The 23,084-nt window shown below is 41.6% G+C and overlaps 1 protein-coding gene across 1 annotated transcript in view; it reads right to left on the bottom strand.

The window, feature by feature from the left end:
* MAMLD1 (mastermind like domain containing 1) overlaps positions 1-22,618 on the bottom strand; it is a 94,598-nt gene extending 71,980 nt beyond the window's left edge. Inside the window, exon 1 of the mRNA XM_045029881.1 lies at positions 22,435-22,618. Coding sequence (XP_044885816.1) covers positions 22,435-22,476 — 42 coding nt within the window. The 5' untranslated portion in view covers positions 22,477-22,618. The remainder of the gene's footprint in view (positions 1-22,434) is intronic.
* Positions 22,619-23,084: the final 466 nt, after the last annotated feature.

Raw genomic sequence — 23,084 nt, 5'->3', positions numbered from 1 at the left:
CAACAACACTGTCAAAAGAACCAGAAGTGTTTAGAAGAATATATATAAAAAATCTTGATGAAGCCACTTACTGATAAATTGCATCTGAAGCCAAGTAAATGCATCTCTCAGGACATTGTTTTTATGGCTAGAATAAATTCTACTCTACCTGGGAACACAATGCCTTTTTCAGATATTTTACCTATTATTCCTAAACTAAAGAGAGTTGGTTTAGCGGCTTCTAGCAGCTTAGCAGGAAACAATTAAAATTTCCAAGCTATTTGTATAATCGACAGTTGGCAACGACAGTCCCAGTGTATAAAGAGAATGGGAAAATAGCTCTGCATTTCTGAAATGCTTCCAGAAAATTTCCTTTGAGAACGCATACAGTGAAAAGTATACAAACAGGCAGTAAATGTGAATGTAATTTAATAAACATCCAGTAAGCTATATGGTGTGATAAATAGGTAATAAGGTTGTAATATGGGTATTTAGCTATCAGCTTCCAGAGGATCTGGAAGCTAAAACTAACAATAATACTTTCATTAGACTCTCCTGCCTAGCATCAAGAGCCAATTTCCACCTATTAATATGGATTTCTATTACCTGCCTTGTGAATACTGTTAACCCATTTATCAAGCAACAAGCCATACTTTTGTGACTTATTACAAGCAGAGAGGAAGCAGAAGGGTTGCTAAACCCGTAACATTAGAGCATCAGATTAAATTATTTGACCTAGAAGCTAAGAACACTCCACTTAAATTTAAAATGATAAAATTGCTCACATTAAGGCTAATAAGACCTCTTGCAGGATCAAATCTTTCCTTGCTGCATCAAATGAAAAAAAACTGTCGCTGGCTGCAGACTAATTGTAAACTTAGTGCATGCGTAATTAAACATGCCTCATTGGTTCTCTTGATATGTCAATAGCAGTAGGAGGAGGTTGATTTAAGCTAAATGACTGAAGTCTCAGCGAACATTGTCCCTTTCTGTGTCCTCTAAGCAAAGCTTCAGTTAATGAAATAGCCCCGGCCAAATATGAGAAACCCACAATTAACTACTTATTATTCTGATTGCAGCAGTGCCCAACGTATTCCTGGCACCTTCCAAGAGCAAAGGAGATGCAGGGCCAGATGATGAGGTCGATGGAATTACATTGAGAGCAAAGATTGTCCCAGAGAGTGTACCAAAAAGAAAAACCCACAACATTTCAGGGGAAGGGATGTCGTATATAAATCGAGTAACCAGGGTGATGACCATTTTTTTTCTTTTGACTCACCAAGGAAATATCTGATCCTCCAATACGTCTTATTAACCTTAATGTGTGGCTGGCGATTTAAATAAAAAAAAATCATCTGTTGCAGTACGTCTCGTTTTGTTTGACTGACATACGATTGCCAACCTTAACATACCTTGGCAGTTTCCCTGTATCTTGGGCACACAGCTCAGTGAGGCCAAAAAGGCTCCAAAACATAAACACCCAAGTAACAGCATCTCTCCTTCCCATCTCGTTTTAGACCATGCAGTCTAATGTGTCAGTGAACTGTATAAAATGTCATACAGCAAATACGCTGTTCATTGTGTTCCTCCGTGAAGTTAAGGTACCATAAATACATCTCAGTAGGGTAGATGGTTGAATCTCACTTGGTTGAACAACGTTTCATTCTTTTCAGAGACGAAGGGAGTCCTGCTGTTTTGTGAAACAGATTTAACACAGAGAGAGACAAGGTGGGTGAGGTAATATCTTTTATTGGACTAACTTTTGCTGGTGAAAGAGACAAGCTTTTGAGCTACACAGAACTCCTCTTCAGATCTTCTTCTACTGCCAACAACAATGGAAGATATTGAATACATACAAAGTAATTTCTCTGTTGTGTTTTAACTTTTGGTGCACGGCGGCAAGTTTTATGCTTTTGAACGTGCTCTTTTTTATGGATTATTTGTCTCGGCCTTTAGTCCATTTCTGTTAATGTTTTGGTTCAGTGCAAGGATGGGATCTGTGTAACAGATGTAGTCTTAGAAAGCATTTGTTTATGTGGGTATGTCTGTACACTCACAATGTAAAGGGGGGGAAACCCTTAAGAATGTGAAAACAGTGTTTCTGATGAGGCAAGAAGAAGGGTCTTTATTTGGAAGATTTACATTATAGGCCACTGAAATCACAGGACTTGTGTCAATAACTTCAACAGAAGAGGGGTTGAGATCCTACATTGATAGAGCCCTAGCGTATCAATTCTCAAAATTAATAGAGTCTGGTATCTGAAAAACTGGATCCCAACATGAAACTCTGATAAAAGCACTACAGGTCTTTGTCTTGCATTAAAATTAGCCCACTGAAGCCTTATCAACCTAGTTCTGTATTTGTCTAGCATAGCCCAATTACAAAATGACTTCAGTGGCCAACACTCAAAAGGACACAGCCCCGCAGAACGGAGGCATAGTTTAAATTATGTCCTGTTAAAGCAGTGGGTATTCAACCTACACATGCTGTATTGATGCTTAGCTCATAAGAGAGTGAGAAAAGAAGCAGCAGCTCTAAAACTTTACCCTGTGAACTTGTACTGCTTGATATAAAGATCCAAGTCTCAATTATCAAATTCAAGGAAAAGTCCAAAGACGTTAACCTTGCAATAATAAACTGCTCTTATCCTTAATTCTTCTTCCCAAAAAACTGTAGGCACGCTGCATACGTCGTAACTTAAAACGCTTTTTCTGCTGGACTTCTAAACCCCTTGACTTTAATGAGGTCGTGCACCATTTGATTTTAATTACAGATATTTTTACACCCTAAATTTGACTAAAAATGATGCGATTTACAAAGCAAACAAGCCAGTTAAACAAAGCTAATTACATTCACTGGAGACAGACTTGCTTTTCCCCGCAGTGAGTGTTTATTTCAGCTCCCAATGCTCTGATAGCTCCTGACAGCTTGCTGGGACACAAGAAAGAAGTAGGTCAGGGTAAGCCGGAATCAGCAACAGAGGCTCCCATTAGACAGGCTTGTAGAGTAATACCGAGATCGAGGAAGTGTGTGATGTAGTGACAGTGTTAGAGACACATAACAAACAGCCTGAGGACAGCCTCCAGCAGAACCGGTACATTTATCTTCTCTGTGTTATAATGACCCCTCATGTAGCTTATCCAGTTTGTGATTCCTAATACAGGGCATGCTGCAGAAACCTCATGACAAAAATGGACTTGCAGTTTGCAATATTATGCAAAGCCAGAGGCAACACTAGCACAGCTTCTCTTCCCACAGAGCCCTTACTTTCCCTTCAGGGTACAAGGCATGCCAGTTTCTATAGGCATTCATCTATTCATATAAGCAGAATATGTCCACCCTCACTCCAATTTGCAATGCAGCTAGGTATCCTACTCCATACACAGATCAAACAATAATAGACACATTTCTCTTAACCAGCTTTTAAAATACTGTATATGTGATTATGCTTGAAGTGACTATACTGTACCAGAAACTATCAAACAGTCAGTAGCAAGAAAAGCTGTTATGGCAGCCAGTCGGTGTGATGAAATTGTGCTATGATGTATAAAATGATGCCACTTCCTTCTGAAGTAGGGATAAAAAGGACTATTGATTGCCTGGCTTCTAAATAAAAAATTTCTAAATGGGATCTACATTGGGCAATACAGATCACAGCACATACAACAGCTTGGAAAGTGCATTCTTTCACTACAGCACTGCTGGATTTGGGAGCAGTTATTGGCAGATAGGACAAGCAAAGAAGCCTGTGGTTTTTACTCAGTTTCTCAGCAGGGATTGCTATGTTATGAAGAAACAGCAGCAGGACTGGGGAAGAGAACAATTTTTGTTTAAAATCTAAAACTTAAAATATCTCCCTTAAGTCTCTCATGATGTTAGACTTCATTAGGGAAGGAGATTTTTTTTTTAAATTAGATACTCCCGTATATCTGGACATTTGTTTATACAACTCTCCCCTCCTCCAAAAAGAGTGACCTGGCAATGAAAGCAGAAAACACGGTATCATAAAATCTGCAGTGTAATATTAAAGTTGGAGGTAAGTGGAATAGCAGAGTCCTAACTCCTCTGGTTCTCATTACTACTGCTCACACTATTAAAAGTTCAAAGTCTATCATACAGTATCTGACAGCCCTCTGCACAGACCAAACCACTTCAATTATATGAGTCAATTTCTCTGGCTTACTTATAAAAGGATATATATTTTCTTGAGCTCAAAGCTGTGTACTTTCCTTTAAAAAAAAGAAAGAAAGAAAGAAAGAAAGAAAGAGTGATATCTTGGAAAATAGGTAAGTTTGACAGAAACAATTTAAACTGCCATGGGCATAAACAAACGCAAATGGAGAATGTTGTTTTATTTTGTTCTGAGCTCCATACATTTCCTGTGCTTAGAAAGGTCTCAGACAACTACTTCGTTGTAAGGGCATGAGCTACTCAACTCTCAGAAATGGAGGCGTTTGTCCATCCCAAACAGCTTGCATTATTTTAAAAGTTTAGTTTTTACCACCCCAACTTCATATTCATATCAATTTATTAATAATATATTCAAATCAGTATTATTCTATCCTTAGTCTTTATTTATCTGAACTTGAGTACAGCACAATTAATGTACCTGCCCTTTGGTGTTTGGGGTGGGGTCACGCTATATGGACTTTTCTATTCATCCTGTATTATTATTAGTCAGTAGAAGGGCCCATCCCTACAGTTTTTACTCAAGTAAACAGTCCCACTAAGATCAGGGAGCTCTTGCTTGAGTGAGGTCTGTTTGATCAGGCCCTAAACATCTACATATAATCCCTAACCAATTAAAGGTCTAAATAAACAGTTATCTAAAGAAAATATGCAGCAAAATCAGAGCACTAAAAATGAGACAATTAAAATGATCAGGGCACTAATGCCTATAAGGAAGGAAGGACGCTTTTAACAGCACTAAAATATAAAATTGATTTGTACACATATTTGATAAAAAAAATCAATACAATTAGCAGTAACTGAATACTAGAAAGGGAAATTGATTGCTCAAAGACCCAGAGGAATATCAGTCCATTCTTCTAGATCCTCCACTCTTAATAAAAAATTTCTTTTTCATAATCCTGCCTAAATTCTTTCCCCATTGATAACACCATTAAACAGCTATTCTTTTATTCCTATTATCTGCAGTTCTGCTTGAATCACATTTAAAAGTCGTTTTAGAGTGGCATATTCTGGTCATTTTGCTATCTGACGTACAATCCTCCAAGCGGTAGCACAGAAGAATACTGGCTAATGAGCGGAAGCAAAGAAACGCAAGAGAAGAGCTTATCAAATTAAATACCAAAGTTTAAATAAATGGATTGCCAGATAACTGATTTGCTTCATCAATTTAGTCCGTTTCTGCTGATTCCTCTTTTCTTTCTCAAAAGAAGAATAAAAAGCTTGTCCAAACAAATAAACATTTTGAAGCAAGACCTAACAATGAGAGAGCAAGGCTGCACATCTCAACTCTCCTGTCCTGCTTCTGTCTCTTGAATGATACCTCACCACAGAATGTTAAGGCTAGAAGTAGTGATTCCAAGAACAGCAGGATACTGAATTTATAGTCAGTGGTTTCCAACAGTTTCTCTCCAAAAGCTCAAGTTTTCAGCAAGTTATAGCAGATACTCTCTGCCCTGCCGGATTAGGCCCCCAGCAGAAGGTGCAGGCAGATAGAAGGCTCAGGGTTGAATCAGTGGAAAGCATTTCTTCCTTATTCTGGATCTTGCATAGCAATAACTTGGGCACAAGTAAAAACAGAAACTAACTTGAAACAAAGAATATTTTCTTTCAGTTATAGATTAATGCTCCAGATACTGTCCTGGGACCAAAGCAAGATGCCTAACTAGTGCCTAACTAGTGCAGGTTTCAGGTTAGCACAAATTTCCCTTTCTGCACCAACGTAGGTCTGGTGGCACTAAGAACCAAATGCAGTGAGACTCTTCAGGCTTCACCTTAGAAGGTTCTGCTTCCCAAAGAGAGGTTTCATGTTACATCCAACCACGCTGGATAGTCTGACAAAAGATGGACATCACATTGTCACTTTACACAGGTCTGCAAAGGAGGTTTCTCCCTTGAGATTTCTCCTTGGATACAAATTGCCTCAGCTGTTAAGCTTTCTGAATTGACTCCTATTGATATAAATTCTCAAAAGCCAAAAACTGCTGACAGGCTTTAACTGTTCATGAAAGGTCCTGATTGAGCAATTTACTTTAAGCACATGCTTAACTTCAAGCATGTCAGTAGTTCCAATGAAGTCAATGGGTACTGAATGAATGGTCAATGAGATTACTCACATGCTTAAAGTTCAAGCAAAGTGCTTAAACATATGCTAATCAGGGACCAAAGAAATAACATCAAGAAATCACAGGCCAAAATAAAAAGGTAGCCCTACTTCAGGATCACCATGTTTGCTTCTGAGGGAATTCCTGAATCATACCTCTCTCCATACACTCACACCGCAAGTTCTGTCATTCCTTGAGATAGTACATCTGGCTGAAAAGAGGCCTATAGAGAGAGTGTTCAACACCCAAGTAAAATAAATCCTGAGGAGAGAAGCTCCATATGATGGAGTCAGAGATTGCAATGTCAGTGGAGGAGAACACAGAATCTCAATCTGAAAAGATGAAATTGAACTCAAGGTACTTGGAGAAACACCAATGGAACAGTTTGAACTTTCTACCAATAACCTCAACTAAGTTCTCTAGGACTTCCTCAAGACTTTACTCCAAAGCCTCTCTCAGTTTTCTTCTCTCAAGGAAGAAATATTACCTTGCTACAGGAGTAGAAACCAGGAACTCGTGAATTCTAAGGGCTTGTCTTCACATACAGCGCTGCAGCTATGCCGCTGTAGCACTCTAGTGAAGACACTACTATGCCAACAGCAGAGTTTCTCTCATCAGCATAGTTAATCCATCATGCGAAGAGGTGGTAGCTATGTCAACAGGAAAAGCTCTCGGGGGTTAGGCTGCTATAACTACGTTGCTCAAGGGCATGGATTTTGCACACCCTGAGTGACATCGTTATACTGGTACATTTGTAGCATAGACCTGGCCTAATTCTAGCTTTCTTTGCAGCCTTGGACAAATCTCTTCAGTCTCTTTACCTTACTTTCCCCATCATCATCTGTAAAATGAGAAGACCAATACTTAATTTTACCTCACTCACAAGCATCATGTGAGGATTAACTAGTGGATATCTGTAAAGTGTTCTGGAGATAAAAAGTGTCACAGGAGCATTAAATATAGTCACCACGTCCCTACAAAGAAGATCCCTTAGTATGTCAATTGGACCAATGAATGAGGACTCCAGAAGGAACTGCAAGTCCCTCTACGAACCAATTTATGAACCATTCCTTCCTGGACCAGTTACAGCTAAATGAATACTAATCAAGAATGTTCAAGCTTCCTGAACATAGGAAAGAGAATATTCCCATTCCAGAAACCACCATAGTCTCAGACTGAATGCCACCTAAAGCTTGGTATTCTTGGTCATGTAGGAAACCAGAGTTCATCCACACATTCATTTTGGAGCATTCATAATTATAGATCAGCCCTTATTCTCTAGTGAAATCAAAGGAGACTCACTTTCTTCCACATATGGAGAAAGTTTTTAGGGAGAACCATAGAAGTCTTTCTTACATTCCCTTCTGATTTTTTACACTACATTAATTACAGTTCCTTCTTTTGAGGAGTGACACAAGCCTCCAGTCCCCTGATATCAGGACGCACTGCTACATAAGCAATCTACAGTTAATGGAGGAGAAGAACACTTCTCTGATGCCCAGGATGATGGAGCCTCAAGACAGCCTGTAACTCCCACACCTTGGGCAGGAGAAGGACTGGCATCTATTCTTCCACAAAATTAGTGCATCAAGCTTCTCATAAACCTCTTCAGGAGAAGGTGTTTTAGGCAGCAGTCTCATCGGCAGCTCACATAATCTTCAAAGCCATCTCAGTGGGCCTGATTCCTAGTGAGACTTATAGTCCACAACGAGCACCGTCTCAAAGCCAAACACTGCATATTGTAGCTCTGCACTAATGTCTAAATCTAAATTCATAGATGCCTGTTTTGGTCAGTCATCTAATAGATGGGCTTTAGATCAGTGGAAGAGCTGACTTTGCTTGCAGAAAAATCCTCCTAACAAATAAAGTTGAGATGGTTACAGGGCAATTTAAGACTGTTTTGCCAGCTGAGACGGGTGGAAAAAAAGGTGCAAGCCACCCTGCACTTTATCCCCCAGTTTAATACCTGTTTCCACCTGCTGGCAGGGGGAAAAAAGTCACTGCACATGGATAGACAGAGGGTGCACTTCGTATCTTCTGCTGAAGAAAGAGTCTAATTGCTCTTGCAGAACAAAAATAAAATAAAAGGAGGAAAAGAATAATTGTAAACTGAAGAAACGCAGTGAAGGACAAAGAAAACCTTTATCTGTGGGTCCACCTGGAGAAACAGAATAGCAAATTTCCAGACAAAAAGTGTTTACAGGTTAATTAGAAACCCCCAGGAATAAAGTTTACAATGGAAATCATAGCAGAAGCTTAAGCCCAGCTGACATACTGGGCATGGAAGTTTTATATACGAACTATACCTGCAGACGCTCATCAGGCTTCTTAAAGAAAATAAAGAGTAATGTTTTCAGATCATACTAGCTAGCCTTGGTTAGCTGCATTTTCTTAATAATGCACACACACCCTGAGAACACATTTCCTTTGTAATCGTGTGAACGTTATAAACTCATGTTACACTAGAGTAATTTAACTTAACTGAGCTCTTGGTTTCATAAAAAGTGTAACAGTTTGCTCCACTGTACTCTGTGTGGCAAGCCATTCAATGGTACAATTTTCCATAATCCCAGTGTAAAGGTCTATAACTATTTCTATTCACAGCGTGAATACTAACAAAGGGACTTTCTGTGGATTAGTCTGAAGCTGTAAGTGGGTGCTGGGCTACTATGGAGACCATTTAAAATGATGAAATATTAGAAATGCAGTTACAGATATAAGACACTTAGAAGGACTGGCCAGCCGCCAGTATCAGTCATTTACCCTGCAGTTTGCCATTGCTGCCATCCTCAGATATGATAAAATTAAAGCTACTGGCTTACGTAAGACTTCCGATAATTAATTCATGCCTTATCTTCACAAAGTAACAACATCCAAAAAATCAGTGCCATACAGGCGAGTGCTATGGGTTTCCTCACACAACAGCACTTGACATTCTACATTACCGCAACTCGCAAGATTTCTGTGCATGCTGACTGTATGTGGTTTGGGCACGTGAGCATCAGAAACAATTTAGAGTGGCTAATTTTGACTTCAAACTCTTTCTATGGAGAGTCATTCAAAAGCTGTCTCTCTCGTCAGCTTTGGGGGGGGAAGGAGGAGAAGAAAAAGTGTTGGTAGGAGATGTTCAGAGCCAGAAGGACTTAGGGCAAACAAGACTGCCTGAGTCAAACTCTTCCCAGATGTAAAGCACCTATGTAGAAGAGATTGAGAAGCAAAGTGGGGTGCTTTCTACTTCTATCTGTGACCCTGAAAAACCTAATAAATCCATTGCTAATAGAAGCCAAACACTCTCCCTTCAAAACACAGAGCAGTCACAGCATCCAATCAATGGCACGATGTATAATGAATATAATTATACTAATAGACTGTCCCATAGTCATAGCTGTATCTGCAATCTTCTAGAAGTAGCATTTCTCCAGCAACTTCACATTTATTAACTTGTTTGCTTTCTGATGGTTGAATCTGTTTCCCACTCCCAAGGCACGTATATTTATCCTTTTAGTTTAACACTACAAAGTAATCAAATCACTCCATTACAGCTGACAGACTTTAGGGGCCCTGAGGGGGTAAGGAAAAGCATCCCAATTTTCACTTATATCCTTCACGCTTCGCTCATCTACACCCATGGAATTTGAGAATACTGAATTTTAACTGACGTGAGAAGTTATCTGAGCACACAGGACTTTCACTTGAAATTAAGGCTGATCTACCTTCTGGGATCTGTGACCACGATTCACTTCTGATAAAGACTGAAAGCCATTAATGCACTCACTTCTGCTTCAAGTCAAAGGCAAGTGTTGTTGCAACCACAAAAACATCCATCCAGAGCTATGTAAGGTTCAAGCCAACCAAGCCCATGAATAAGAAGACTAGGAGATGAGACAGGGAGGATTTCAAACTTTACCTATTCTACAGATTTGATGGGGGAGCGTAAGGGGAGAAGAGAGAAAAAGACAAGGTTCAATATGGATATTGAGTGAAAGACACTTCTTTGGGGGGATTTTGGCTGTCACTCTTGAGTACAGCTCACTGACAGTTCTGTGATGAAATATTAGAAAAAATGAAGAGTATATCACCCTTGGCGGCAAAAGTCAGAAAGAATCTTTCACATCACACAAATGCCAATGTCCCGCTGTTACCCAATGCAAAATTTTTTTGTTTAAAATTAACCAGAGATGAAAGAGTCCCATGTGTTTAAAAATAGCTTAAACGATCCACAGTTAAAATACTTGGAGGACCCCCATCATTATTAAGACACAATATAGTTGATTTAAATTAGATTTTATTATTTAGACTCCAACCGAGGTGCTAAAAAGGTAGTCCATTTTTTTAATCCCTAGTTGTGAAACAAATCTGAATGCAGCCTGCGATCAAATAATCTTAAAGAATTATGTTTTAGTGCATCAGCAATGTCAGGCATTTCAGAGCAGTAGCATCAAAACTAGATATTTGCTGCTTGTAGTGAGTAACTCTCTTTGAAAAGGGAGGAACAAACATTCTTTTCTAATGAGTCACCATTTGGCAGCCACAGATCAAAACCTTCTGCCTGTGTTACTGACTGCAGTACTGTACATAATTGTTTTTGCAGCCTGTGTGATTTTTTTTTTAAATCAACAGAGTAAATTACGAAAAGAAGTATCCTTAGAAAAACAGGCAAAACCCAAGTCCTTATACATGATCTACTAGGTTACTGAAATACCATAAAAGTTCTGAGATTATTTCCATACATAAATTCTACGTTCTGAAAACTCTAGTAAAAGCAGAAGCAGCTGGTCATAGCAAAATGAAATTACCTTCAGTATCTATTCTGTATCTTTCTGTTAACCATACCAGATGGACATTTGATAGTTATTTTGAAACTATTATCTGACTGTATTGGGAAAAAGGCTTCTAGGGTTTGAGTGGAACAGTACAAACTACAATATCCATTTAGCATGTTCACATAATCAATTGTGGCAAATAGAACCTTGTGAAAACCTCAGCTGGTGAACAAACTATTCTAATGTATTCCTGAAAGCATGTCTCATTTCCCCACCCTTTGTGAGAGCTTTTTCTTCATTCCTGCCTCTACCAGAGAGGAAGACACCAGTATGCAATATCCATTTTAAAAGAGTTCAACTTGGTTTATTTGGATCACTGGAGCCAAAGCATGGGTGTAACTGGAACATTCTGTTTGAAGGCTTCAGCTGTCAAACTTTCTCTGAATGTTAAGTTTGCAACAAAGAGCTGATTTTAAATAATGTTTGTATTTAGTAGGGCCACAATAATATGCTAGCACACTTTATTTTTAAATATAAGTTTCAGACATGTGGAAGGTGCCAGACTTAAGGCACTGGAAAATGAAGATCTCAATGAAAATTTAGTTAGTTAATCGTCACATCACACCCTTAAGAATATTATTAGCCCCATTTCACGGATAGGAAAGTGAGTATATGTCTGCACAGCATTTTAGAGCAACCCTACAGCCTGGGTTAACAGACTCCAGGCAGTGGAACTTGCGCTAGCAGTCTAAAAATAGTTGTGTAGACCAGTGGTTCTCAAACTTGCTCCAGGCCAATGGGAGCTGCTAGAAGCGGCGTGGGCCGAGGGACATACTTCCCACAGCCCCCATTGGCCTGGAGCGGTGAACCATGGCCACTGGGAGCCGCAATCGGCCGAACCTGCGGACATGGCAGGTAAACAAACCGGCCTGGCCTGCCAGGGGCTTTCCCTGAACAAGCGGCGGCCCTAGTTTGAGAACCACTGGTGTAAACACCGCTTTGAAGATGCGGCTCGGGCAGGAGCTCAGGCTATGAAGCCTAGCGAGGGGGTGGGTTTCAGAGCCCAAGCCGCAACTTCAATGTGTTGTCTATACAGCTAATTTTTAGAGCACTAGCACCAGTCCAAGTCCAGCGACTGTGCTGTGTAGACATACCTTGAGAGGCTAATGCCTACTCTCCCCACCTGCATCCATTAATTTTAGTTGCCTCCATTTTTGGGGGTGCGGCTTGAGACACCTAACACTAGATTTTCAGTGGTAGAGTGCATGTGCAGCTCCCACTGAAATCTGTGGAGCTGTAGATGTTCAACACCTCTGAAAAATCAGGTCCTAGGGATCTCAAAGCTGAGAGCGCAGAACCTGAGGCAACCAAAATTAGTGGACACTTGAAAAGGGTAGCGAGAGCATTAGTCAGTCTCCTTGCTCATTCAGTCCTTGGCCTCTTTGTCAAGACTGCAAACAAAGGTACCAAATGTCACAGAGACATCTGTGGCCACTAAGAACTGGAGTGGGACCTACAACTTGTTTCACATTAGCTATCAAAAAGCCGTGAAATATAACTTTTGGTTACTAGAAGGCTCCATATCTCATTACCAGTCTATTGAACCCTCCAGTCCTTTACACTGATTGATTTTAATTTAGGTTCAATTTACCCTCAAATTAGGGGTTATTGGAGTAAATGTTTACAGTAACTGGTTACACTTTGGCCTGGGGATGGAGAATACAGAAGGAAGGGATTCCTGGAAATAATCCGATTTCTCTTCAGGACAACCAGAATGTTCCATCTTTCTATTACTTCTTTTGGCAATCCAGTAACTCCTGCCCCAACCCCATGTGATGACGCCATTTTCCTTCACATCTTCAGTAAGGCCAGTTTCAGAGTCAAACCCTGCTGTCTTTATTCTGTCCTTATGTAGGGAAAGCGTCCTATCAAATTCAGTGAGAGGGTTTTGCCTGAGCAAGGACTGCGGGATTGGGCCGTCACTGCACAACTCACATACATGACCCCAAAGCAAACAGTAACCTTTTGTTTCTGCTAGAAGTAAAACAGCAATATGTGACCAATTATTTTCCAGCCATATGTAATAAATTATACTTTCAAAGTAACTTCAGTAGGCCTGCTCAGAGGTGGTCAACATTAGGATGAGGAGATGCATGAAAAAGATCCAGCAGACAATACAGTTCTTTTCACACAATACTGCCAAGGCTAGAGAAAGGCTATGTTTCTGCTGAGCTAGCTAGACCCTCCCAAACTAAATGAAAACAACAACAACAACAACAAAAAACAACCTTCACTGTAAACATTACGGAGCACAATACATGAAAAGAAGAGATTCATAAATGGGATTCATCACAAAACCAGACTCATTGCCTTCCTTCAGGACCATACCCTGTTCTCAAAGCACCTTTTCTGATGTCAGTGTGAGTCCCACATACAGATTATACGGCCTTGTGTGTTGTTTCTAAGATGCTCTATTAAAAAATAAAAATCTCCAGTCTGGAAGAAACCCAAGCCATATTAAATGCTTGTTTGTTGCAATTAAGAAGACCTTTAAAAGTCACCCTTATAAAAGCCTGAAATTCACCCAAAATTATTGAATGGATTAAAGCAGTACTTCTGGGGAAATATTTGCCAAAACCGTAATTATAATTTTTCCCTAGCTATAAATCATTTCTATATCTCTGGCTACAACGAGTTAACAACACCATTTACACTAGTGCTGTTGTATCATTAGAAGCAACAAGATTATGTACTGTAATTCTAATGCCAGCACAATTATTTTAACACCGAGTGTGTCAGGTTTGACTCTATACCCCCTAAATTAATTTCAGAGTAGTGGCTAAATAAAATGGCATCCTTCTTTGTGCTTTTGTTATAACATGCTCATGTGCAGCAAACTGTGAAGAAAATGTAGTAATTAGAGGTTAAATTAATCCCTGACAGACAAGCAGCTTAGTAAAACCGGGCCCTCTTCACAAAACATAGCATAAAGCTTGCCAGTCTTTCAGAATATGCACAAAAAACATGCGAGATTGGCAAGTACATTACAACTGCAGTCCAACCAAAAGGAGTAACATTCAAAAGTCAGAGTAAATCTTCAAATAGCCAGTATTAACACCTACATCTTATTTAAAACATGTGATTTAGAAATCAATGCTATTGTTGTAGACACCCTGATCAAGATCAACAACTTGAAACTAAAGAGCCTTACATAGCAGTACAGGCTTTATAATCACAGTATGATCAACCTCTGATAGTAACAACTAGAAAGCTACCTTTCTGGTTCTGATTTTAATGTAAATCTCGAATAGCAAATCTCTATCTCCTCCCCGCAAAAATAAAATGTGTTGCATAATTCTGACAAATTAAATGGGTGTGGTTTGGGAGAGTTTAATTTTAAACAAATTCATAGGTATTTGATTCAAAGATGAGAAGAACCTTCGCTGGAACGGAGTAAGGAAAAACCAATGCAAAATATAAGACACCTGGCCATACAATGTTGATACTCTCCACTAATTTGTGTGTGCGTGTCAAATTCAAGTAAATAGTTCTCTGACCCTAATGACTGATATAAAACTGTCTTATGAACAAGTCCCTCAAAATAAGGCTTCTAATTAGAGAGGGAAAGGCTGAGAAGCATTTATATTGCAAAAAGATCCACTGCTTTTACACAGCTATTCACCTCTCCCCCATGCCTTCCATCCCACTTGGTTTACACATTACCTATGAAGGTGGAAGGTGCAAAAAAAAGAAAAACCTGGCTTCCCCCAGGGCTATTACACTGATGCCACTCAATAGATTGCCTGACATGGGGTGAAACAATAAGACAGTTAACACCCTCCCCTGCAGAGGTAATCCATATCATGTCTGCAGCAGACTGAACCTCCAGCTGTCTGTTCCTGAACTGGAGAGCACAATGGGCTGCTGTGGCTAGATCACCAGGTAGATTCAAAAGAAAACGTCTTACAATCAAAGTGAAGGAGAATTGGTGTCTCTGAGGTTCTCGGATCTACTTGGGAGTGCATTCGTAACACTGGACAGACCTGAAATATCAGCTCATCAATGATTAATGAACTAGGACATGCTCCAGGAGGTACTTGTACAGCACTGCCTTGTTGATAAAGCTGCCAAGTTCTTTGCCTGGGACAGGCAGACAAAGAAAGAAGCAAGAGTTTGAAATGGTCCACCAGAAGGACCAGGTGTGTCATTACCAGTGACACAATTTCACTAGTTCATAACAATATTTTTAGAGCTTGGACAGCTTGCAAAATAAATACATGATTTTTCACTCACTGGCCTCCTGTCAGTAGCAGCCCTTTAATGGGTCAATACTCATCACTGGCTCATTGCACTGATTAGGCAGAGCCTAGACTAAGAGGTAGTAGGAAGTCTCACTGCCCCAAGAGAAGCAACGGGAGATGCAGAGGCTGCATCATGCCCTCTGCCACATCCCTTTGTGAGCATAGGGCTAGTGGCACCTCCATCGCCACACAAGAGCACTGTGAGGTTCACAGGCATTCAGAAGATGATTGCAAGTCCTTTGGGGCAGGGACAGCGCCGAGCACAATGGGCTCCTGGTCCATGACAGGGCTCTTAGATGCTACGGTCATACAAATAATCATAAGAAGAAGTAATCCCTGCTATACCCAGAGCTAACCAGTCCTACTCAGAGCACAGAGGTTGCAATTCAGTCTGGCCTTATGCAAGCTCACACCTCCCTCACAACTGCTCTCCCATACACGGGCCAGCCAAAAATTTGACCCAAACGATGGTCTCCTCCAGATTTCTCAGACTTTTTCCCTTTCCTTTCCTCCAACAAGCAGCCATGAGAAGTGGAAGTATGGCATTTTGCACTACCCTTCCTCGAGGACACAGGACCTGATCCGTGAACCTTTACTCATGGGAGAAAAATCACGGACCCTCACATGCCTAAGTGTTACCAGAACGGGCCCACCAAGAGAGAAAAGACCATTACTCTCTCTGACAAAATACATTACCGAACGCAACTCATTTCATCCAAGATGCACTATAATGTCACACGCTTTTTAGAAGAGTTGATGTGACTGCCTGGAAAATTCCATGCAAAACAAACCATCTTTTCCTCTGCTTTGTTTCCTTTCCCTCCATTTTTAATTTATTATTATTATTATTATTATTGAGGAGATTTACATGGGGAATAAAGAACCTTCATTTTTTAAGAGCTCATTTACACTTTCTAGTTACCCCCATCTGAATGCATTACTCTCTGTGACAATGCAATTGGTTGCTTTGAAAATGATGAGGTCATACATGGAGAACTATGGTCCCAATTCTGCTACTCTTACTCACATGGAGAGACACTTTCATTCTGAATTAAGGTGGCACAATCTGGCTCTCAGGGAACTGCAGGTGACATATCTCCCTCTTTCCTGCTGGATAAGGTGAAACCTTTAAGTAACAAAGCATTTGGTTTTCCACAAAAAGTGCTCCCAATAATAAAAAGCAAGAGAAACACAGAAAGGGATGTCAATGCTGATTGTTTTGCAAAGTTTTCCTGAAGCTGTCAGTAGCCTGAAGTGGGGCAAAGAAAGACAGATGTAATCAATAAAATATGATGTACATTTGCTACCTCCACTCAAAATAAAGAAATATTTCAGTTTAACATACCAGGAATTCAGATACCACAGTGATAAGTGCAGTACAAGTTGCCTAGTTAATTTGAAGCAATGGCCTTTTTGACCGGCCACATCTTATGTTTTTAAACAAGATAAAACTCTTAATGACCATACCAAAGTATCTTCTACATTTGGCATTCTAAGGCAATTTTCTGAAGTTCCCTCTCCAAAGTTTCTGGCAAGAAATGAAGTGCTGCATAATTTTAGGGTTCAACATCTGAAAAAATTAGAACAGTCTCAACTATTCTTTGAGATGTATAAAAGAACAGTTGAAAAACTTACAGTTGACTGGTGCTACCTAGGTTACCCGTCAATAGCACTGAAACTGGTATATTATTAAGAGAGGTGTATGATGGGAATTGGTTTATTGTGCTGATCCATAGTAACCAGCTCCTGTTCGTCCATCATTTATCTCTCTCACCAGCGACATATGGGTTTGTCTATTCACACTCTCAGCATTCTATCTGCTCCAACAAACAGTCAGCCTTTTTTGCTTGGATGAAGAGATTTTTTTTTTAGTTACATCCATTCTGTGCGTATCAACATTTATGGCAGCCAGATAATTGCCAAAGAGCTCAAGGGGATAAAAGCTACCTCTTTATAACAAACACCCCCTTAAAGAAATCAATATTGATATAAAACATTTTAACGTGAAGCTTTGGTGTATCTTCTGCTTCCTTCAGTGTGAAAGCCATTTTTCTAAATGGTAAGTCAGAGAACATTGGACAGAAAGCCTTACTAATGAGTTAAAATACTGCTCTCCCCATAGAGGCTGAAAATTAGCAGCGTACAATATTAATCATTCCTTAAATAAGTGAGTGGCAAATCTGTCAGATATAAAGAGGTTTCTTTGGAAATGTGCCATCGTTATTTCAATTGATTTAACTATCTTTATCTGAAAATCATACCAATTTCTAATGAATCGTAACTTACCAGCACCTTCAACTAAAGGTTTCACATTGCTGACAACTCACAAATGGCCAGCAGATAGGAACAATGCAAACTTTGGGATTTTCCATTTCCTTCCAATTAAAAAGCCTCAGCCAGCTTCCTACTTCTCCATGGCTCTGCTCCCCTAGTTTGCATAAATCTAATTACCCCACTCTTTGCAAGATTTAAATGATCCTTCTACAGCTATTTTTTTAAAAGTTATTTTAAGGTAACTTTTCAAGGAACGTGGGACATTTATCGATCAAATGATTGGGAACTCTCTCAAGTTGTACACTATTTAGCCTTCTTAATTTACTGTTTCCATTGTCCTTCACCTCTCCCTCCAATTGTTTGTTACGCTCATTGCAGCTAGTTTCCAGTTAGGTCCCAATCCTGCAATTAATATCCCCACGGGTTGACCCTTGTTCCTGCAGAGCTCTGATTGCAAGGTTGGGATCTTTGATTATAAACTCTCTAAAGCAGCAACTGCTTCTTCATGTGTGTTCAGACAGTGCTTAGCACAATGGGTCTCTAACCTTGAGTGGGTTCTCTGGGCGCTACCACAATATAAATATTAAGTACAGTAGTCACAATGGAATATGAAGAACAATTCACTGCAAGATACCCAATACAATGTATTTATAAGGCACCTCTTACATCTGTGCACTGAGAAGCCATAAGAGGCGTGATATTTTAACTGCTGCCAGTAGTAACTCTTCCAAGAAACATTAATAGCTACCTTCACTCTTCAAAGTCTAAAGAATTACTCAGTTTCAAGGATTTAAAAGTGGAATCCTGTAAATATTTGCCCTTCTGAGTTTGAATTATTAGTTGCAAGGGTTTTTAAATTCTGTTTTTTGTAATCAGAAACCCAGTTAGAAAAGAACAAGATTTGCTTTGGGCTGCTCAGCGATAACCATTAAATAGCTTTTCACTCACTGGAGAGAGGAGCTGTTAACTGCATATCACCTGCTTTACAATACATAGTATTTGTTTTTCATCCCTCAGCAACAGACTATTTCCTGGTTGAGTTTAAAAACTCAGTGACGTTCCTGTTTCAACCCACACATCTGTGTCACTGTCAACGTCAGTGGCAGGAAAACATTAGAAGTCACCCTCTGCTAATGGTTTCCTAACATGGAATTTCCTTCTATCTTTCTCCCTCAACCCACCTCTTCCCTCCAGCCAGACACATCTTTCCCAAATTGCTTTCTTTTGCCCTTCCAAACATATGGCACAGAAAGACAACTGAAAATGGTCACTGCCAGAACAGGGAGATTATGGTTATTTAAGACCATAGAGTAACTTATTCAAACTACTCTTGCCTGCCTTTGACTTAGAAGCCTGTATGTATATGTGTTCAACCAGCCTTTCATCTGAGCGTCTCTTATACAAAACACATACGTTTGTCTTGCAAGCATCTGGCATCTCCCATTGCAGTATTAGTGCCTCCCACCCCTAATATTATACTTGTAATCAGCTTTCTTACATAAATGTATAAGAAAATATATTCTCCTGCGCAGTGTGTGGGCGTGTTGGGCTGGGGAGCATGCCAATAACTAGTAAAGCAATATGTGAGACCATTACTTTTCCCCCTGTTGAGAATATGCTATTTAGTATGCAAACTATGAGCACCTAGAGAAAAGAGAGATGTTTCTTTAAGGGGAAGAGCTGATTAGCTGCTCTTGCTGGCAGCAAACAGCTGGTCAGTCGGGCAGGTTCAAGGCCATTTCAGCTCCCTCTCTTATGGAGGCACCATATGTTCCATCTCTCACATCAGCAGCTTTATTTTCCAATAATCTTGCTCCAGAAGGGAAGCAACAAAGGAGGCGAAGGTGGGGAGAGCCCGCGTTCTACACTTGGCTTATTATTTCCCAGTGTCAGTTTTGTGTGTGGACACGCTAGCCTTCCTCTCAGCCTGGGCTAAAACCAGGGAAGGGGAAAGGCACCTGGGAATGCTTTTTGCCTCCATTTCCTCCTAGCAAGCTGACGGGGGGAAGGGAGGAAGAATTCCCACATTAAGATAAATTGATTTTGGTGGGGTGGAGGGGTCTCACTTCTGGCTGCAATAGGTAATACACTCATTCAGGTCCCCCCAGGCCTTAGGGGTCAGTTTCTCTCCTTTCTCCAAGCAATCGACCTCTGAGATAGACAGGCGTCAGGAATTAACCAGGGATTAGGGGCTAAACACAAACATTATATAATAGGTGAAATATTTCCTCCACTTGCTCAGTTTAACCCCCAGCTTTCTCCAGAGTGCTGGAACGCTCCGGGGGCGTTTCAGCCCAGGGCTCGGAGGCGGCCGCCCAAAAGAAACGCCAGCCCCTGGAAGGGGGACAGAATCAAGGACTATCAGGGTCGGAAGGGACCTCAGGAGGTCATCTAGTCCAACCCCTGCTCAAAGCAGGACCAACCCCAACTAACTAAATCCTCCCGGGCCGCGGTGTCGCAATCAGCAGCAGGAAGGAAGGAGGCGAGGCGTCCACACCAGCGGGTGACTCGAAGCTCTGGCGTCGCCGCTGCTGCTCTGCACGGGTCATTAGCTGCTCCACATGCCAGGGAGCGGCGGGAGCGGGGAAGGCGCCCCCTGCACCACGCCCGCTCTGGCAATGCACGGCGGGGACTGCTCCAGGCGCACCGGGGAAGGGACCAGACACGCTTAATCTCCGCCTTTGCAGCTCGCAGGCTGGGGAAGCACGACAGGGAGGAGGGAGATGGAGGAGGGGGTCATTTTAGAGGTCACCCGCCCCCACTGTGGGAGAGAGGGAAGCTCCTTGCCCAGCAGCGATGCAGAGACTCCCCGCGGAGCCACCCGGGTGCCGGGAGGGCTAATCTGTTTGAGACTGGGGAGATGCAAAGTGGTGACGGGAGCCTGCAAATTGCAAAGAGGGAATTAGAGCCCTGATCATGTTAGACAGCGATTGGGCGTCCCAGGCTTTCCTGCAACCTATAAATCTCCAGTTACAGACGCTAGGCTCGCTGCAGAAGCGGCTCGCTGCACTAGTCCCTCCCTTTGCTCGGCTGCTAGCCTCGTGGAAAACAAAAGCCGCTTTTTAATTTATTGTTCCAGGAACAGGGGAAAACGGCCTGAAAGGAAACTAAAGCCCGATTTCTTCCAGGGAAACTGCCGTTCTCCCCGGGAAACCTCCACGTCCCCTGGTTACAAACTCCCCCCACGCCCCTAACAAAAAGAGGCTGCAATGCCCCCAGCCCGACCCCACTGCACCCCGGGGCCAGGAGACCTGGCAAGGAGCAGAAGCCAAACAGCGCCCAAACCAACCCGCCCCCCTCAGCAACTTCCAAAGGGGTCCGAGCCACAGGACGCGGGGAGATAATTGAGGGAGGGGGGGGGTCAAAGGAAAGCGAAGGGAGGCAGGATCCCACATCACAGGGCTGCAGGTTACAGGGGAGACAGGGAAGCGAGACAGCGAGCTGGTTGTTTACCCTGCGACTGCCTTCAACGCGGCTCTTAATCACAGGATGAGAAACCAAAACAGTTTAAAAACGTGAGTCAGCAGGCATTTTATTTTAAAAACAGCCCCCGTCTCCGATCCAGCCTCACACACTCAATTTGCACCTTCTCGCCTCACTCCGGGGCCACTGCTGTTTACACACACACACACACACCCCGCTCTATATTGAAGGGGGTTCGAATTTGTGCTGCAAACTCTCGGGAGGAATAACTCGAGGGCTCCTGATGCTCTCAGCTGGGTCTTTTGTTCAAATCCTGCCTGCAAAGTGTGCACTTTACACTCCACAAATAAGCACAGACTTTTCTGCCAACAGAATACAAACACAGGCACACACCCCTAGCACCCCTCATCCTGTGTGTGACACCTTGCTGGGGAGTCCCCTTAAATGGGTGGGTTTTATTCGTCCATGTCTGTTTGATCTAAGTTTAAATCAAAAGCCCCCCCAGTAATTAGACTAAAGCAAGCCTTCCTGTACTGCTCTGTTTACACAGGGATACCACAGCTCCAAGGGCTGAGTGTATTGGCAGGTTTCTAATCCTATTAGTCTCTGTGCAGTCAGCATTTAATCTAGGATAAAATTCAGGCAGCAGCTACTTCCTTTCCGGACGGATTTCGAGACACATTTCATGATGAGATATAATAATAATTAATAATAAAGTACCCTTTGCATTAATCATCTCAGCCCCGTGCCAGGGTGCAGGCAGCAGCCAGAGACATTCCTCTCTGCCTCTTTGCCGGTGCTAGCAGGGAGCAGGAGGATCGTGTGTGTTTCTCAGATCACGAACAAACCAACACGGTGCGGTTGTCTAAGAAATAAAACTAGAGACGTTCTCTGAGTGAACCGAGCGATACGAGAGAGAAAGGGGAGGAAAGTGTTGCAGGCTTCTCGCTCTTTGCCAGGCAGCTGCTTCCCAGCCAGACACAGAGGCTGCACTTTGTCTGCTTCCTTGAAGCAAAGCTCCCGGAGTTTCAAATCTCTCCTGCCACACACCAGCCCCGGTCCCACTTTCTTTTCTTTTTTTTTAAACCAGACAATCGAAGGGATCACCTTGATTCAGCCCCATTTTAGACACCCACAGATTGACACCAGCTTATCAGAATGGAGGGGTCAGTCTTCTCAGCAAGTTACCCGGTTTCTTTTCAATTGTTAAAGCCCCAGCCGTGGGTTTGACAAATATAAACGAGCAGAATAAAACAAGCACAAGGTGGGTACTTCCAGGGACCAGGCGCTCACGTTATAAACTGCACTAAAGCTGGGCAGGCAAGTATTTGGATACGAATTAAGCCCCTTTAAATCAGCTACAACTTTTCCGGTTCATATCAATTCCACATGCTACTTACTGGAATATGTGGCTCCATGACCCGCTGGGAAACCAGAAGCATCTTGGACTGGTGATCAACCAGCTGTTAGATCCACTTTGGCTGTATTGAACAAAACCACGCAAAGCAAAATACTCTAAGATTGTTTTCTCCTTTTAGGTTCCAGACAAGTTCATCCTGGCATTGCAGTTTGCTAATGATTCACTGTCTGTCTCAATCTGCTCACTACATTTCCATCAACCCACAGCTTCCTCACTTAGAAGGTGGAGTTTGTGGGGTTTAAGTTACTGATAGGCATATCTAACTGCTGTGTCACTCAAAGAGGAGGAGACACACACACTCTCTCACACAACACACAAACCACTCTAGCCTTAAAGGGGAAGTGTCACTTTCTTTTCCCCTGTAGAAACTGGATCCAAGGAATTATTTGTTCAGTGCATGGAGGCAAATAATTATACAGTCTATATGCACCCTACTTGAACATGCAAAGAGCTGCTTAGCATTTTTATAGCCTTCTCCTGGATGTGTAATTTCATTCTGGGTAAAAAAGTAGGGTCATTTAACAAATATACAGGGAGTTACTGGAGCTTTATTTTTTTCTTCAAAGGATACAAATCAGTTAAAGGCTAGTGTAATGCATGATTTGTAAAGATTTGTAATCCTAAAACTGG

This window comes from Mauremys mutica, chromosome 9, assembly GCF_020497125.1.
Source record: "Mauremys mutica isolate MM-2020 ecotype Southern chromosome 9, ASM2049712v1, whole genome shotgun sequence".
Lineage (NCBI taxonomy): Eukaryota > Metazoa > Chordata > Testudines > Geoemydidae > Mauremys > Mauremys mutica.
The sequence above is the reverse complement of the archived record's forward strand: the minus strand, read 5'-3'. Positions and strand labels throughout refer to the sequence as shown.